Raw genomic sequence first — 19,890 nt, 5'->3', positions numbered from 1 at the left:
AGGAGGAGGAAAGAAGAAAAAAGGAAGAGGAGGAGAGAAGATATAAAGAAGAAGAAGAAGAGGAAAGAAGATACAAAGAGGAGGAGAGAAGAAACAAAGAAGAGGAGGAGGAGAAGGAAAAGAAGAGAAGAAGAATAAATTTCAGAATCCCAGAGAGCGAAAATTGGGATTCTGAAGCGACATATCCTGCCTCTGCTCTCTCCCCCAAAAAAGTAAAAAGTAACTGGGGGATAAGATGTGTATGTGGCGCCAGGCCTGGAAGGTGCCACCATTAACCAGGTGTCCATGAAGTTCCCAAAAAAAAACAGCCCTTTTCAGGGCTACCCAATACTCTAGAAAAGAAATAACCATCAATTTGCCAATGTGTAGGTAGAGTAGTGTGAATATAAACACTAACTCTTTTTTAAGATAGTGTGAGGGTATGTGTTTGTGTGTTTGTTTTTGTACCCGCTCACGTACGATTGTGTGAATAGTAGATTATGGATTTGTTTATTGTTCTTAGCGTATGTGAAGAGTATAGTTTGGGTTTTGTAAGCGCTCACGTAAGATTGTGTGGATAGTAGATTATGGATTTTGTTTATTGTTTCTTAGCGTATGTGTTTGTGTGTTTGTGTTTGTGTGTTTGTGTTTGTACCCGCTCACGTACGATTGTGTGGATAGTAGATTATGGATTTGTTTATTGTTTCTTAGCGTATGTGTTTGTGTGTTTGTGTTTGTGTGTTTGTGTTTGTACCCGCTCACGTACGATTGTGTGGATAGTAGATTATGGATTTGTTTATTGTTTCTTAGCGTATGTGTTTGTGTGTTTGTGTTTGTGTGTTTGTGTTTGTACCCGCTCACGTACGATTGTGTGGATAGTAGATTATGGATTTGTTTATTGTTTCTTAGCGTATGTGTTTGTGTGTTTGTGTTTGTACCCGCTCACGTACGATTGTGTGGATAGTAGATTATGGATTTGTTTATTGTTTCTTAGCGTATGTGTTTGTGTGTTTGTGTTTGTGTGTTTGTGTTTGTACCCGCTCACGTACGATTGTGTGGATAGTAGATTATGGATTTGTTTATTGTTTCTTAGCGTATGTGTTTGTGTGTTTGTGTTTGTACCCGCTCACGTACGATTGTGTGGATAGTAGATTATGGATTTGTTTATTGTTTCTTAGCGTATGTGTTTGTGTGTTTGTGTTTGTGTGTTTGTGTTTGTACCCGCTCACGTACGATTGTGTGGATAGTAGATTATGGATTTGTTTATTGTTTCTTAGCGTATGTGGAGAGTATAGTTTGGGTTTTGTAAGCGCTCACGTACGATTGCGAGGATAGTAGATTATGGATTTTGTTTATTGTTTCTTAGCGTATGTGTTTGTGTGTTTGTGTTTGTACCCGCTCACGTACGATTGTGTGGATAGTAGATTATGGATTTGTTTATTGTTTCTTAGCGTATGTGGAGAGTATAGTTTGGGTTTTATTATATGAAATGAAAAAGTAGGGGATGTTTTCCTTCACGTCCGCGCGTTGTTTGGTCATGATCTAGGTAAGATCAATTTTACGTTTTAGGGGGATGTTTTCCTTCACGTACGCGCCTTAAGTATAAGAACCCACAGTATTCGTCGTTCAAACCATTCTGCAAAGAATAAAAAAAGAAGATGGCTTCTAACCAAATGGACAAAATACAAACATTACAAGACGTTTTAGACAACTTAGGAATGATGGAGCAAATGTTGATAAGACTGGTTGAAGACCATTATTCCTATAGTCCCCATCGTGTAAAGATGGAAATTAATAACTTAAAAAAGGTAAAGGACAAGATTAGTGGTGTCATGAAAGAGATAAAGGAGGAGAAGGAGGATGAAGAGGAAAGAATAAGAATAAGCAAATGGAACGAAAAGATTGAAAAAGAAGAAGAAAATGAGAAGAGGAAGAAAGAAGAGGAGGAAGAGAAGAAGAAAGAAGAGCAGGAGAAAAAAAAGAAAGAAAAGAAGAGAAAGAGTGTTGGAGATAAAATAAGAACTTGATGGAGAAAAAGAAGAAACTAGAAGCAGAAGAAAACCCAAAGGCCCTTTTCAGGGCCAGCCATATTTCTCGAAAAGAAATAGCCTTTCCATTGCCTACCCCTTTTTTAAAAAAAAATTTAAAAAAAAAAAACCATATTCAATTCCCCTTTGTCCCTAAACAATCCCCAAACTCTATTCCCCCATGTTAAATTCCCCTTGTACGTATATCGGCCCACAATTTTTTTCCCATGTTAATTCCCCTTGTACGTATATTAACCCACGATTTTTCGCCATGTTAAATCCCCTTGTACGTATATTGACCCACGATTTTTCGCCATGTTAAATTTCCATTGTACGTATAGTGGCCCAGGGGTCTCCGTAATGCTAATTTCCATTGTACGTATAGTGGCCCACCTTACTACTATCATTACTTTAGTCCCGTGTGTATTTACTCTCGATGTAAATACAGATTAGAGCTTTCGCATCTAACTGACGATGCATTATCTTTTTTCCTAGTGATAGGACTGTATGTCCATTATTCTGATTCGACGTGAAATGATAGTTTCTAAAACGCCATGTCAAATGTTACTGTTATTTATATGTAGAGGCTATAAATGAAATTATGGCGAAAAATGATTTTACAACATTTTAGATTACTTAGTAGCCAGCTTAAATGGATTGTAACTAACGTAATGTTGTCACTGCTGTTATAATAGCCTGGCAAAGAGCACGTGTAATGATAATAGGCCTTTTCGTAATTATTATTTCATAAACGTTCGGGAGTATATAAAAAATACTACGCTGGATTTATATAAATGAAGACAAAATATGTATCCATATTCTAACGAAACGAATTTGCATCACCTGAAATGGGATGGGAGGTTCTTCTTAATATAAATATAGACACACTTGATTAGGACGCTATTTGTTGCCATGAGTTCAATGTAATTATTCTTTGGCATCTACCTTCTTGGTCAGATTTTGGAAGATACGGGGACATATTTATTTTAAAAGTCTATATTCTCTTAGCTGTAGTTTTAATATGGAACATCTTAGAATACATGTTTAAATAATGGTACAGTGAGCATGACGCGCTTCCTGTAGCACCCTTTCCTGTATTTCAATCCTCTCTTAATTTTTATAATGAATGTACTAATCACTGGCTTCATCATTAATTATTCTTATTTCCAAATAATCGGGTTGCATTCGCTCCCTGATACGAAATTTGGCAAGTTCTTGAGGGGATACTCTTTTTCGTTTCATAGGTGTTTATTCTGCCTGAAAGGGAAGTGTTATACTTTTTGTAAATACTAGTTCTTACCATTATTTTTGATGAACTTGAAAATAGTTTCATGTAAGTTTTCAGGAATGTTTTGGAAACTGACGCGTAAATGTAGATCTGAAAAGGCAAGGTTTCACAACACTATTTGAGCTGTTATTGCATTTTGCTGCAGTCCCTAATAGCTCGCATCAACTCGTCGTGTGAGGGCACTAGGGCAAACTTTGTTTGCTCAATATATTACTCATATTCTACTCACTATGTTTGTGCTGCATCCATTGAAACTGTCCATCATCTATTTAAGAAAAAAAGAGTTGGTTACGAGAAACCTACATGGTCACGCATCGTTGAGCATTACAATCTTGCTCTTATATCATGTCTAGTCTCTTTATTAAAATGTAGGATATGAAACGTTCTGCCTGTAGCGTATGAATGGAGTTTATAATCAAACTATCAAACTATGGAGTAGAACAATTAAACTGCATATATATATATATATATATATATATATATATATATATATATATATATATATATATATATATATATTTGGAATATAGCCCTAAGAAAGAAGTAACGTTTTCCTATGTTCGACCTAAAGCAAGTTATTTCTCACTGGTATGTATGGTATTTTATATAACGTTTATCTGTGTTTTAAACAATTTGATAGCATTGGCATCAAAATGGTGCCACAATATCCCCCTTCTCATCAGACTGTTTGGAGCGTATAAGGTTCTGAATATCTGACCCCATGCGATAATTGTGTGAAAAACGGGTGTTGCTAAAAGAGACCGCCGTAAACCTGAGAGGCTCTGGCCTTCCACCAGACTCACTATTCATAAGCAAATCTATGAAGCCGCTAAGAAGAATGTCACAAATATAGTCCATGCAGCGAAATCAGCCCACTACACTACTAAGATCATGGAAAGTTTCAGCTGCAAATAGCTCAACGAGATTACTAACAAGCTAATGTTAGTGAATAAATCTACACAATTTCCAACTACCTTCTCTCCAGTCGACCTACCGGACATCTTTGCAAATTTATTCCGTGACAAACTACAAACCATTAGAGATAAGCTTTACACCACAATTTCAATTGACTCGTCGTCACCATACAGTTGGGATTCAGAATTTGAGCGGCAACCATTAGCACCATTTGAACCTGTCTCTATGGATTTCGTGCGTTCATTCCTGATGAAGATTCTTTTTAGCAATGTACAATCTGCATATCGCCCTTACCACAGTACTGAAACTACTCTTATAAAAGTAGTTAATGACATTCTATTTGCGTGGAATAGCGGAAAGATTACAGTCCTCACACTCCTTGATTCGTCTGCAGCATTTGACACAATAGACCATGATATATTACTTCACCATCTTCAGCATGCATTTGGTATTCATTATACAGCCTTATTGTGGTTCAAGTCCTACTTGGTCAACAGGACACACATTGAATATGCAAATGGAATACACTCCAGTCCAGTTGATCTATGTTGTGGTGTTCCTCAGGGGTCTGTTCTTGGTCCTGTTCTCTTCACTCTTTACACTCAGCTGCTCTCAAGTGTCATAGATCATCATCCAGTGTCTCACCAATTGTACGCTGATGACACACAAATATACAAAACTAAGCACCCAACTGAAGTTGATGCTACCATCCAAGGTGTAGAGAGGTGGATTTCTGATGTGAAATCATGGATGACACGGAACAAGCTGCAGATGAATGATGATAAAACTGAGGCCATTCTGATCACAACACAAAGACTTTCTCATTCACATCCTTTACCTCAAACAATAAATATCAGGAACACCAACATTAAATTCATACAATCAGTACGAAACCGAGGTGTTACTCTGGACTGTACTCTCAAATTGCACCGGTCATGAACATATGCAAGGCTGCATATCTTGAGCTGAGACGCATCAGCTCAGTTCGCAAATATATTTCAATTGATGCCACTAAAACACTCGTGTGTTAATTAGTACTTTCAAGACTGGACTATTGTAACTCAATTCTGTCTGGTTCATCTCAATATCTGCTTCAGAAACTTCACAAAGTTCCAAATAAAGCTTCTCGGATCTTACTTAGAGTACCACGATCAGAGCACACATCCCCGCTACTCTGTACCCTACACTGGCTATCCGTTCTATCCAGGATCAAACACAAAATTTGTTCTCTGTACTACGTTTCACTGTCGAACTATAGTCTAACATACCTATCCGACCTCACCCATGTGTACACACCAACAAAATAATTACGCTCCTCTTCTGACATTCGTATACTTATTATTCCCACTATGAAAACAAAGTCATATGGACAGCGTTCTTTTGCATAATAGGGCCCAGCAACGTGGAAGGAATTGCCCACTGAACTTAGACACAAAGATACAGTGATCACACTCAAAAGTGCTTTCAAAACTCACTTATTTCGACTGCAAGAACAAACTTAAAGATCTAATAATGATTCCTACCTTAAATATTCTCAGCATGTTTTTTCATGTTTTCTAATTTTATGGTGTTTGTTTTTGTAATCATATCATTATATGTTTTTTATCTTATAGGTGTTGTCTAATGTTGTAAAACTCCCTAGGTGAACAAGCTGATGCTCAGACTCAGAAATAACGAAGTTTTTCTTTCTGACTTTATTTACAACTTTATATTTCAAAACTTATGTTTCGTATTAGGCATTCAATTCCTGAAAAATTTATACTTCATGATAATAATATTAATAATTTTGGTTTGGTGTGATGCTTTACAGCAAAGTAACACAAATGGGTTATTTAATGAGGAGTCAATTGTCTTGCTCAAAGACACTCATCTATAAGTGACACAAGCTAGTCCAACGATAGGATCCGAACCCATACCCTTACGTTAGCCTGTCGGGCACACTTACCATTGAGCCACAGCGGCTCACTAATAATGATAATAATATTATTATTATTATTATTATTATTATTATTATTATTATTATTATTATTTGTTGTTGTTGTTGTATTATCAAAAGACAGCCTCGAGAACTACTACTAATATTACTACTGCCACTATCATTTGTACCACTACTAATACTATTAGTACAACTATTACTAATATTCAGCATGATACCCAACCCCTTATTTCTCAAAGCTAAACAATTAGTTACCAGTGAAGAAATGACACTCTAAAAAAGTATTAGTCACAAAATTTATGAGCAATGAGTATATTTTTAACCAAACGGCATAGGCAGAAAACCGTTTTAAATGCCAAACTTAGTATTCATGAAATGTTTATCACATCATAAATTTCAAATTTTCAAACGCTTACAAATAATTCAGGTGATATAAACTTAATTTTTCATACAGTTAAAAAATTACTGGCATCTGCTTAATATTTAAATAAGGTAAAAACTCTTTTAAATATGTGAAATTATAAGTAAATATGTACTTATAAATAATATTAAATCTATAAAATTTACTGTCAAATGTTTGTCATTAACACCTGAGAAATGTAATATCTATAGGGTAAATACGAATGTATAGAAATCCAAAGAGAAGTCTATTTTAGAACTTTAAAATTATTTCATTTATGTAAATTCTACAGCTCTTTATACTATTGTGCTTCAAGGCATGTTGATCAATTCACCCACCTTTAAATGTCCTGGTCTGGCAACGGAAATGAAATTCCGCGCATGCGCATTTTGTGTGGGGCAGGGGGAAAAGCAAGAGAATTCAAATATCTACTAAAATGAGCCATTACGTGAAAACTTTGCCTGAAAAGAGCAATTATAGGTACTATAAAATGTTGTCTAGTCCTGGATTCGACAAACCTGAGTTCTTTATGTTGATGAAACATTTTCCAGGATAATTTGGTTTCCTGCAGTTAAAATGCCTAATTTTAATGTTTACAAACAGAGCTGTTCAAATGTACTGGACATATGTAACAATAACGTCAAAATATTAACTAATACCACGCTGGATTGATATCAAATGTTTGAATAATCATAAAACAAATGTTATATTTAATTATAATCAATATATGTTTTGACAATAACCAGCTAATCGGATCAGAACATTGACCAAACAAGTACGTAGAGTCATTGAAAATCGATAATTTCATCCTCAAAACCCGACTGATATAATTTATTGCAAGTGTAAATGGTACCGTATTGAAATGGAACTATAGTTACCGAAGTGTTAGGATAAATGATATCGTAGTTAAAGAATATCCTTACCGACTTAGATTTAAATATTGTACATCATAGCTGAAAATAGTACACGCCAGTTTACATATTTGCATTATGCTCACACAAGAAACATTATAACAACCAAAGGGGTTTCATGACCGTGCTATGTCAAATTATGTCAAACCCTTGCGCGAATTCCGCTATTAGTCATACGTTTCCTCAGATTCCAAAGACTCTCATAAACTACTTTTGTAAACTGGAAAGTCCAAAGTGTCCGTTTTGCAAATGATATTTCTCTAATTAATACATGATCACAAATCTGACAACTTCCCAATTGTCTGTCAACCGCACAACGGCATGGTTAATTCTCATTAACTTTCCGTAACTTACCGCTTGTATTTCACGCCAAGAAACTATGCAACTCAACAACCAAATACAGGGAACTAGTTTTACTACGCCACCTTCTGCCAGTCAAATCTAGATTTTATGCCACATTTTGCCTCTAAATTAGCACGATATTTACCTCCATAGCAACAGTAAACGGCGCCTGTCGTTGGCGGAACAGTCCCTTCTCGTTTATTCCATCGAATATTTACCAGTCTCCAATCATAAATACTGCACAGGGAGTCATACGATCAATTTACACAATTAGATTTTAATAGGGACTACTGAGCGACAGGGATACTCATGCGGTTCTGACCTGAATTCAAGTGAAGTAAACCATGGCATCTTGAAAACTCACTAACACTTCGCTCCGTGACGTTTGCACCTAGTAACTGGCTAATTATTAGTCTGATGACTATAATCTTAGTACCGACCTCCCATAATTAAGCACATAATCAAAAACATTTAAGAAATCCTTAAAATGGAGACCTATCAACAAATGCGCATAAGCCAAATTTGTTACAATATTATTCTTACCTGGAAAGTGTATTAACTATTTTAAATACTTTCAATGTACTCGTGGAAGGACAATGTCGTTTTGCGTTCTGCCTTGCTTATGCAATGTATTATCTTTAGTCAACAAAAGATGATTTAGAGAGGATAATAAAGAGGTTCAGTTAAACGATCATGGAATCAAATAAACAATGGGGACAACAGCGTACATTGTATGAAACTTACACATGAATCCCAGAGATTAATTTAGATTTTGTCAAACGATCAATTTGTCCGCACTCAAAATAGGGAAATATGTGAATAATGCAAAAGGTGACCATTGTCTGATAACCGACGCCCATCTGACACTGCCATATACTGCCAGGTTTTCCATCACAGTTAGCAGTTTGACCTATAGATCTAATATCATACGCATCGTTCAATTATTATTGGAAGTATATTCCATTTAATATGTTTCTAGTCAAAAATGAAAGGTGAAACCATGGGACAATTTGTTTGCAATGCACATGGATGATCTCAGAAACAGATATCACAGAATATTTTGTAACAACTCGCGTAAAGAAATCCTAAACATATAAGAGGAAAGCGTAACACCACTTAGCTGAAGTAGTCGCTAGTAGTCATGTGGCTTAATGAAATTGAACTTACGCGCCAGACAAAAGCACCATATTTTCACACAAGTATCGCATTGGGTCAGATTCAGAAACTTATAAGCTCCAAACAATCATATGAGCGGGGGATATTGGTGCTAATGCTATCAACATGTCTCAAAACACAGATATACGCTATATAAATTACCATACAAGTATTGGAGCGGTTAGAATTGAGTGTTTCACTTTTTCTTACTTAGTCTGTATATAAGTTGTAGAAAAACATAAGGCGGTGTTATCATATCACGACATTATTTTATTGACTGAAGTACCTCCAAATGATCTGAGTAATAACACGAGAAACGTTCTTCAGCAAGGTTTATAGTAACAAAATTATTTCTACCAAGATAACATAAATAAAACAATGTGATCATGATATTTGCTTGAGTCAAACGAAGACAACCAAATATGTCTGACAGCTGCAATTGTAAAGTTCAGTGCTCGTCAGTCCCGCTTTGGGACACTTTCAGCTTTGACAACCTTCAGACTTGAAACCGCATTCTATTAGCTTACTGCAAGCTTCAGACGATTCATAAAAAGGCATCCAGATAGGCCTCCAATGGTCATCTTCCATTGTCCACCCACATCCTTTTGTCGTGTCCGGTGCGTGTTGCATTATTGCCCATATTCTTCTTTAAGCCATCTGACTACAGAAATGTACGACTCTCGCTACCAATACATTTCACTATATTCATGTTAGACTCAATGTTTCCGTCATGAATAGAAACTACAACTGGCTGTTGTCACAATAGAAAATAATTGTATGATAATGAGAAAGACTTATTTCTTCATTTATATTATCTAGTATGTTTGGTTGGTGTAGTGTTGTAGTGTTTTATCATGCAACTCTAAGCCACACACCTGAATACCTGAGAAGGCATGGCTAACGCTCTAAAATCGGTGGTTAAACGAACTTTTTGTATCTATTTGATCCTACCTTATTATTTCGTGCAGGTAGTTTAATAAATCCCAATGTACACATTTAAACACAATTTTGTACTTAGCCCTTTTAGCACAGCTTGTAATGTTTGATTTCGTTGTACTATTGCTTATTTAGTTGCTTTGAGGGTCTGTATGAATGAGTTAAAGGCAATGTATTAGAAATACCAAGTTAAGACATTACTGGGAATAAATTAATTTTACTCTAAATCCTTGAATAAAAGCTTGTCATTAAATTAACATTAGGAAGCAAATAGCAACCCTTTGCACCTGAAGGTTTAACTATGCTGCCAAGCTACACGACCGCCATGAAAAAGATATGAACACACCACACTGAGAAAACTGTCTAAGCAGACGAAAATCCAATGAGATGATCTAAATACATACATACATCAGCAGAAAAAAATTCATCTATGCTTTTCCGACCAGTTTTTAACCCAAAATGTAAGTCTAGACAAACAAAAAGTGAACAATTAAGTATTCATTTTGAATTTTCAAAGATCAGACAGACCATCTATTCCTTAAAATATTTAGCCTATTACATTAATTTCTTTAGTTTAAATGGTTATTGCGTAATCGTAATAACAAGCATAGGACAAAAGGAAAGGCGGACCAAAAACATCATTACACATCTGCATAACAAATATAAAGGATGGCATTTCTTTGTGTCATCATTCAAAACGAAGCTAGTTTTTTTGAGAGATATATTCCTTTTAAGGCAAATATCTTTCCTGAATGACTTCAACATGAAATCTGTCTGATTGTTCTGTCAAGATACATGGCTTCACCGTCTTTGTGATAAGCTGAACTGATGGAACTGATACGAGACAAGGGTTTGTTTCAGATGTTTGACGTACACCTTTACCGTCGCTTGTTCGAAATTCTTAAATCCACTCATAAATCTTATAGACCTTTCATGCAACAGATTGTATCTTGCTCTGCATGACTGTTATGATAAGTCAATGTATCGTCGTTGTGCGTTGGACACCATGCAATATCCCAGCCCCCAACACACACACATACACACACACACTGTCATTTAAGATCAGTATTTGTAGTTTTATCCATTCGAAAGTAAATCGTGTTTCCTTAGCGATTATACATTCTTTGGTATAATTTTGGCAAAACTCATTAAAGATTATGAACAGAGTTTTTAACCAGTAGGATGTTTGCCGCGTTTCAATAGCGATTTAGCGACCTTCACAAAATATATGGAAACCTTGTCTGTGGCTTCTTTCACCGTCAATCTAGTTTGTGTCCAGTTAGTTCCCTACCAGTCACGTACGGGTCTAAATAGTTTTAATACTTTTTCATGATCAAAACCCAAATAGTAATAAATGTAAAGTTTAATTTGCATTTCTTGGAAGTGCTTCGTTACTGTATCGCCTAAATAGAATTCGAAACATGCCTGTGACCTATGTGACTACCTTAAATTTTCATCGCTTAAATAAACGCAAAGAAACTAAACAAATATGTTAGTTAAAACCTCAATAAATCTGTACACTTCACTAACACCTTGCAGAAAAATAAGGAATTTCAAACATTTGTATATAGCGATCGAGCAAATGCTACAATTACCAATGACCAGTACAGTTTGGACTTTGTGTTTCAATGTTGAATTCTATTTTCGTCTTTTATTACAACGCCATGAAGAAAAAAACAAACGCATTTCCTGAACAATATAGTATAAATTTAACAATAACTAATTACAGCTGCTTCTTTGGGGCGTCATGTATGGCCAGGTTTTATTAGTATTGCGTTACAAAATTATTGCAGCAAACCAAGTAAAGAAAACACTTTTATGAATTAGTCCACATGTTATTGTAAATTTCGCTGTATAATTGAATTCAGTAGAACTCAGAAGAGTTTATTCATGTAAGCATATCATGATTGTGGTGTTTATACATGTATGTAAAGTGTTATCATCTTAAATCAAAGCGTACATTTACAAATTAATACTATAAATGAGACAACACATACATATGGATTATACTCGTCAGATAACAATGTTTGGTTACATATTTTGAGATGTAACAAATACACCAAGCAAATTAGGGTCTTTGAGAACGATTTTGCTTCCTTTTATATACTCGGCCCAAATACAAATTATTTCCTTTTATGAAGCTTAAACATTGAGCACATTTAAACATATTCCGACCATCCTGGAAACAACATATTGAATTTAATTTAGTTGTAAAATAAAGGCAGTAAATTCTAAAATAGTTCTTGAAATTTAGCATGATCTATCTTTCTCAAAATTTTCAAACTACCACATTCTCATATAATTATATACCTACTTGCTATACCCTGTCTATATATAAAATGTATCGGCTGCAAAAGATAATTGTATTTGTGCATGACTGTTTTTTTCTAGTTTTCTTGGTTTAAACCGCTTGGTTTTAATGTTCTAAGACGGAGTATCCAGTAAGATTTCTTTTCTTTCCTGGTTTCGGAACTCCAGTTGGCATTGTGAGCAGTTGCAATAAGTGTTATATCACTGAAAGTGTGGCCAGGGGAGGAGAACTGGTCTGCGACCTGGCTTCTGTACAGCTTCTTTGTCATCCTATCAGATCTATGAAGCTTGATTCATTTGTGTAGCTTTTCAGTTTCCTCGACATGCTGAAGGCTACAGATCTTACATTTAATGATATATATTACATTTTCTTTCCTGCATTATGACGCAGACATGTAGCATAATGTCCCACCCAGTCATATTATCCTGACACCAGGCTGACCAGTCCTATCACTAACCTCTTAATGCTGAGCGCACAGCAAGACAGCCATTAGTAACATTTTTATAAGTCTTTGGTAAGACTCGTCCGGTGTTTGAAACCGCAACCTCTCGCTCTAACCACTTAGGTCACCGGAGCGGTCTTTCTAGAACTGAGACAGTTATATATCCTTAGTTAACAATTAATAAGTTTCTACAGTATAAATCATTTTCAAAAATGTTTTACACGTAAGAAATAAAATGCAAATCATATTGAGTTATGAAATTCAGTACTGTTTTATACAAATATAATAAAGTCCTTTATTTCCTTCTATAAAATATTTAAACTGCCAACCGATACCACATAAAATACAAACAGATAGTCGAAAAATCAGTTTCATCAAAGGTAAATATCGTCTTTTTGTGGTCTGATTTCTGAATGAAAGTCTGGTTGTTCGAATCTCAGCAGGCATGATTGCTAAACAAATGTTGATTGACCTGAAAACACGAATGCTACTTTTATATGGGGCATTGTATCACCATACTTTAAATATTTAAAGTTAAATTTACTATATAGATTAAGGTTTGGAACATTGCATGGCGTTGTTCTGGGTAATATTCGCAAGAGAAAAATATGTGTTGTATACTTCTTCAATTAAACATCAATACAGAGGTAATCCAATTAAATATTTTTTAAAAGAATGTTCTTTAATTGAGATGCAATTTGTATAAGTCGAGAAAGAAACATTTGATATTTCCTTCTATCCAAAAACAGTGTCTGGGAATATGATTATTACGATTGTTAAAGGACCCTTTTATTATTGGAGATAATGTAATTCTTTGTCGGTTGGCTGAAGGAAGAAACAGTTGTAGCCAAGACAACTTATATTGATTTGAAGTTATTTAAGTCATAAGCTTTGTCACTAACAACTGGTGCAATCGGAGATATTATAATTAAGGAAGCCTTGAACCAGTTGCCATTTTTGCATAGAAATGTAAGTTGGTGTTTATTTGGTCTGGATTCATGATGTTTCAGTCTTATTTTTCTGGGCATAAAACTTCAATAGTTCAACAATTTTTTGTATTGGTTACGATTATGGTTGCCTTATTTTTAACATTTTTGAGCTTACATTTCTCAAGTAATGAATAGTGTTTTAATTGACAACGTTTGACAATCTGAAAATATGCTACTGCCAAAACAATTTACTGTTGTGTGTTCGCATGATTTTGTTGTCTTTCTTGTATCCATTAAATCCCAATTTTTAAAACATTGTCTCATAAAATTAAAAAACGACAAGTGATATTTAGCTGTTTCTGTGTCATTTGTAGTCATCAGAATGGCTGATACTAAATTAAAACAAATACAGGGAAAATTTGTATACTTATATATTTTGTCGTTTCTGTTTTTATTTATACCTCACCAAGTAAAATTGGAAACGTATATCAATTAAATAAATACAATTTATGAAGCAATTTAATGTTGAAACTTTTCCTTGGGCACGGAGGATGTAGTTCTGCAAAGCGCTCTCAAGAATACTGTACTACAAGTGTGTAAACCTGTGTCCTCGTAGTGCATGCTATTTATCACATGTGTGTCATCCCCCACCCCGAAATGTATGTGGAAAACACATCATATGAGTCAAATAGAAATGTAGTTTTACAAAACATCTAGGCCCCTGGGTCATGGTTTCATAGACAATCAAATAAAATCTTCTACAAAGGAAGCGTAAAATGCTTTCCTTGAGGTGGACCTCCCAATGTATGTCGATTTACAAGGTCATCCTAATGTAGGTAGTGTGTGTGTGTGTGTGTGTGTGTGTGTGTGTGCACCAAACACACACAGACATATTTTAGAGCAATTGTTAAGTAATTTGGTCCTAATTATGGTAGGCACAATGCAGCCAGGATTCCACTTTTGTGCCGTGACATCCTGTGCATGCATATACTCCTTCTGATGGAAGAGACTCATATGTCCGAGTAGTTATTCTTCAGATTTTGGAAAACAGATTTGTATTCGTAATTGTATAAAATGTAGGAATGAAGATATCCTCTACATGACTATAAAAGTACAGTTAAAGATTTACAAACAATGAATACTTTAGTGATTATACCTGATCAAATTAGGAACCGTATTTAAATTAAAAGTTATTTCTTTCCACGCAAGACCTTTGCAATCTCCATAAACCCAAAAGCATTGCCGAAATATACATCTCTCTATACTTCATGAATGATGACTACACATGTGTTTGATCTGTTTTGTAAGGCTGAGAGATATACTTCATAAGTGAGTAACTGGATGCGTATTTTATAGACTTTCATTCAATATAATTACAATCTGGAGCAACACAACAACACCAGATTGTGTCAGTATGAACAAGTGGGTGATGGGTATACGGTACGCTCGTGACACATGGTGGCCACGCTGATATATATTACTATTGCAAAGCTAATAGGGATATCCACAATGAAGAGTATCGGATGTTTACGTATTCATAGACAGTAGACTAATTACGCCCATGCATCGTTGTAAGTCAATGTGTGATCGCGTTTATACTTTAATACTTGCCAGAATCGAAGCAAGTGTATATACAAGTTGGCATGACGTTATGCTTTTAAATGAAAGCGTGAAACTTAACACATTATAAACGAATATTTCTTGAAACATGTTTTATTTGTAATAGAAAAGTCATTCTTTAGTTTTAAAGGTTTTTAAATATCTGTTATGTTTGTGAATCAAGAACGATAAAGTAAACTGTAGTTATGTTATGTATCTATAGTATTCATATATTTCTAAAGTTTTGCAGATCCGGTTAAAGTCAATAAGTACGATTCATTGACGTCAACATGCCAATACAAATCCACCTCAAGGTCCGAATACACGTATTTTGGAGAGGCAACCAGTGATGAAATGTGCTATGCTATCATTTGGTACTACCCGAAGGAAAATCTCACCAGCAATAGATGCCTTATCTCAGACTGTAAGAGAGTCGATGTGGTGGTTGAAGGTTGCAATCTTCAAGAGTTTTCATTCATTGCACAACACGTCACCAGCAATGTAACTTCAGTCTGTTCAAGCAATGGAACATGTCATCCAGAATGCATACCTGTAGCGAATGAAGTAAAAAAGCAGCCATGTTTCAAAGGAAGCGTTGATCTTTATTACAGAGATATGGCACGCACCAGAAGTAACAAACAATACATTTCATTTTACAAGGCCTTGGACTCGTGCGATAACGAAATAGTGAATGAGAATATTTGTTTAGAAAGTAATGTGTGTGCAGAAGGAATCCAGCTCTGGGCTATGTCTAGTGTTCATACTTTGTTTCTGATCAACTTGCTTATGTTCTATATCAATGTGCCATTTTGAGTAATGCCTGATGTTATATGCCAATGTACCTTTGTGAGTAATGCTTGATTCTCTATACCAATGTACCATTTTGAGTAATACCTGATGTTCTATAACAATGTACCATTTTGAGCAATGTGTGATGTTCTATACCAGTGTACTATTTTGAGCAATTCCTGAAATTCTATATCACGGTACCATTTTGAGTAATACCTGCTGTTCTACACCAGTGTACCGATTTGAGTAATGCCTGATGTTCTATACTAATGTGCCATTTTGAGTAATGCTTAATGCTCTATATCAATATACCATTTTGAGTAATATCTGGTGCTCTATACTAATGTACCATTTTGATTAATGCCGGATATTCTATAAGAATGCACCATTTTGAGTAATGCCTGGTGTTTTATACCAAAGTACCATTTTGAACAATGCCCGATGTTCTATACCGATGCACTATTTAGAGTAATTCCTAATATTCTATATCAATGTGTCATTTTGAGTAATGCCTGCTGTTATATACCCGTGTACCAATTTTAGTAATGCCGGATGTTCTATACCAATGTAACATTTTGAGTAATGCCTGCTTTTCTATACCAATGTACCATTTTGAGTAATGCTTGATGTTCTATACCAATGTATCATTTTGAGTAATGCCACAGACTTATCTGTCCGGGAAGTTATTCTTCAGATTTTGGAAAACAGATTTTTATTGGTTATTTTATAAAATGTAGGAATGAAGTTATCCTCTACATGAAAGTACAGTTTAAGATTTACAAACAATGAATACTTTAGTGATTATAGCTGATCAAATTAGGAACCGTGTTTAAATTAAAAGTTATTTCTTTCCGCGCAAGACCTTTGCAATCTCCATAAATCCAAAAGAAGTACTCAAAATGTACATATCTCTATACTTCATGAATGCTGACTACACATGTGTTTGATCTGTTTTGTAAGGCTGAGAGATATATATTTCATAAGTGAGTAATTGGATCTCTATTTTATAGACTTGCATTCAAAATAATTACAATCTGGAGCAACCCAGCAACACCAGATCGTGTCAGCATGAACAAGTGGGTGATGGGTATACGGTATGCTCGTGACACATGGCGGTTTTTGCAAAGCTTATAGGGATATCCACAATGAAGAGTATCGGATGAGTATTTATAGACAGTGGACTAATTACGCCCATGCATCGTTATAAGTCAATGTGTGATCGCGTTTATACTTTAATACTTGCCAGAATCGAAGCAAGTGTATATACAAGTTGGCATGACGTTATGCTTTTAATAGAAAGCTTGAAACTTAACATATTATAGACGGATATTTCTTGAAACATGTTTTGTTTGTAAAAGAAAAGTCATTCTTTCGTTTCAAAGGTTTTTAAATATCTGCTATGTTAGTGAATCAAGAACCGTAAAGTAAATTGTAGTTATGTAATGTATGTATAGTATTCATTTATTGCTAAAGGTTTGCAGATCCGGTTAAAGTCAATAAGTACGATTCATTGACCTCAACATTGACCTCAACATGAGTATACAAATCCACCTCAAGGTCCGAAATAACCTGTTTTGGTGAGGCAACCAGGGATGAAATGTGCTATGCTTTCATTTCGTAGTGAATGAGACTATTTGTCAAGAAAGTAATATGTATGCAGAAGGAATCCAGCTCTGGGCTATGTCTAGTGTTCATGCTTTATTTCTGATCAACTTGCTGATGTTCTATACCAATGTACTATTTTGAGTAATGCCGGATATTCTATACCAATGCACCATTTTGAGTAATGCCTTCTGTTCTATACCAGTGTACCGATTTGAGCAATGCCGGATTTTCTATACCAATGTACCATTTTGAGTAATGCCTGATGTTCTATACCAATGGACCATTGTAATGCTTGATGTTCTATACTAATATACCATTTTGAATAATGCTTGATGCCCTGTACCAATGTACCATTTTGAGTAATACCTGATGCTTTTTATTAATGTACCAGTTTGAGTAATGCCTGGTGTTTTATACCAGTTTACCTTTGTGAGTAATGCCTGATGTTCTATACTCTATACCAATGTAACATTTTGAGTAATACCTGATATTCTATACCAATGTACCATTTTGAGTAATGCCTGCTCCTGCTGTTCTATACCAGTGTACCGATTTGAGTAATGCCGGATTTTCTATACCAATGTACCATTTTGAGTAATACCTGATACTCTCTACCAATGTACCATTTTGAGTAATGCCGGATGTTCTATACCAATCTAACATTTTGAGTAATGCCTGCTGTTTTATACCAATGTACCATTTTGATTAATGCCTGATGTTATATACCAATGTGCCATTTTGGGTAATGCTTGATGTTTTATACCAATGTACCATTTTGGGTAATGCTTGATGTTCTATATTAATTTACTATTTTGAGTAATGCCTCAAAGCATTTGACATGATTAAAGAACTATAAGCTGTTTTACATAACGTTTTAAATGCATGCAAACATAAATTTGCTTTGATATAACCCTAAGAAACAACACGACTACCAGTTGTGAACGTCTAGACAGCGATTGTGAGTTCGACCCCCCTAACGCCTGATCCGCTACCGGTCCCTTCATATGGTCAAATAAGTCATGCATTAGTCGGCTTATAATTTCTAGCCTGCATAGAAACATTGTCTAGTAGACAATTACATTCTTCTGAAAAGATCCAAAAGCAAGCACATAGTGAAAGATCAAATGCAACGACTTCTTAGGTGTTATGAATTAAAAAGATTTTTATTACAAAATACAGGATTGTTTGATTGTCTTCAAAAGTAAAATGTGTTACATTTTCTCAATAAATCTTTGCTACTGTTTTGCATTTACTTACTTATTTAAAATCTGATTATTCGACCAAACGCTGAAGATCGTGTCTGGAGCATGTGTGCAAAGCAAACCAACTGTACAAACAACAAAAACTACTATATCCCCTACATTCTGTGAATTTTATGTATTTATTCCAGCCAAGAGTTGTCGGACGAAGTTGTGTCAGTTTCATACAACATATTATTGCAGAATCCAATTAGGTCTAAGACAGAATCACGTACATTCTTTCTCGATAAGTGTCTTAGGCAATGACCGATTTTATTTATGTGTGAGCTTACTAGGGTTTCTTAACATGTGTTCAGGTTGTTGCCGGATATAATTGTGCCTTGGTTAAACTAATCTATCTCTGGCTTTTCAATGCCTTTTCGCTTTCTGATATTTATCTGCAACATTTACAACGTTTAGTGTCCTGCAAAATGTCTGAAAATATATATTATTACACCCTCCTATTTGGCGAAGAAAGAATTTTGTTCGATTACAATTTTAATGGCATAGTGGAGAGTAGTATGGGGTATTAAGCACTATACAAGGCGTATTGATAGGATCCGAGAAACGTAGATGACTTTAAAACTTTCTGCCGCTTGCCTGTATATAATAGTATATTTGTATGTATGTAAGTATAGCCTGTGTATAAACCATCCTACCACCTCGTTGGGAAGATGAGGTTTGTGAGGATAATAATAAAAGGCGGCTATTGGATATCAACATGTGCATTTTATTGTATATCAAAATGTGAGTGCTGGATGGTAGGTCTGTGTTGGATTCTGCATCAGTGTGTGTGTGTGTGTGTGTGTGTGTGTGTGTGTGTGTGTGTGTGATTATGAATTTTAACGTAGCTTTCTAACAACTTTTCAATCATATCGCTACGATGTCTGCAGTGTGGTAGTTTATCGTGATGTCTAGCACAGGGACATCATTCCGCAGACACGTAGCATGATGTCCCACTCAGTCACGTTATCCTGACAACCAGTCCTAATACTAACCTCTTAATGCTGAGCGCCAAGCGAGGTAGCTGTTAGTACTAATTTTGTAAGTCTTTGATATTACTCGGCCGGGGTTCGAACACGCGATGT

The 19,890-nt window shown here is 35.2% G+C and overlaps 1 protein-coding gene across 1 annotated transcript in view; it reads left to right on the top strand.

The window, feature by feature from the left end:
• Nucleotides 1-18,805, top strand: part of LOC149779094 (uncharacterized) — a 61,901-nt gene extending 43,096 nt beyond the window's left edge. Inside the window, exon 9 of the mRNA XM_089939651.1 lies at nucleotides 15,413-18,805. Coding sequence (XP_089795777.1) covers nucleotides 15,413-15,983 — 571 coding nt within the window. The 3' untranslated portion in view covers nucleotides 15,984-18,805. The remainder of the gene's footprint in view (nucleotides 1-15,412) is intronic.
• The last annotated feature ends 1,085 nt before the right edge of the window (nucleotides 18,806-19,890 follow it).

The sequence above is a fragment of the Sinohyriopsis cumingii genome, chromosome 17 (assembly GCF_028554795.1).
Source record: "Sinohyriopsis cumingii isolate HCF-2022 chromosome 17, ASM2855479v2, whole genome shotgun sequence".
Lineage (NCBI taxonomy): Eukaryota > Metazoa > Mollusca > Bivalvia > Unionida > Unionidae > Sinohyriopsis > Sinohyriopsis cumingii.
Note: the sequence above shows the minus strand (reverse complement) of the source record. Positions and strands in the feature narration are given on the sequence as shown.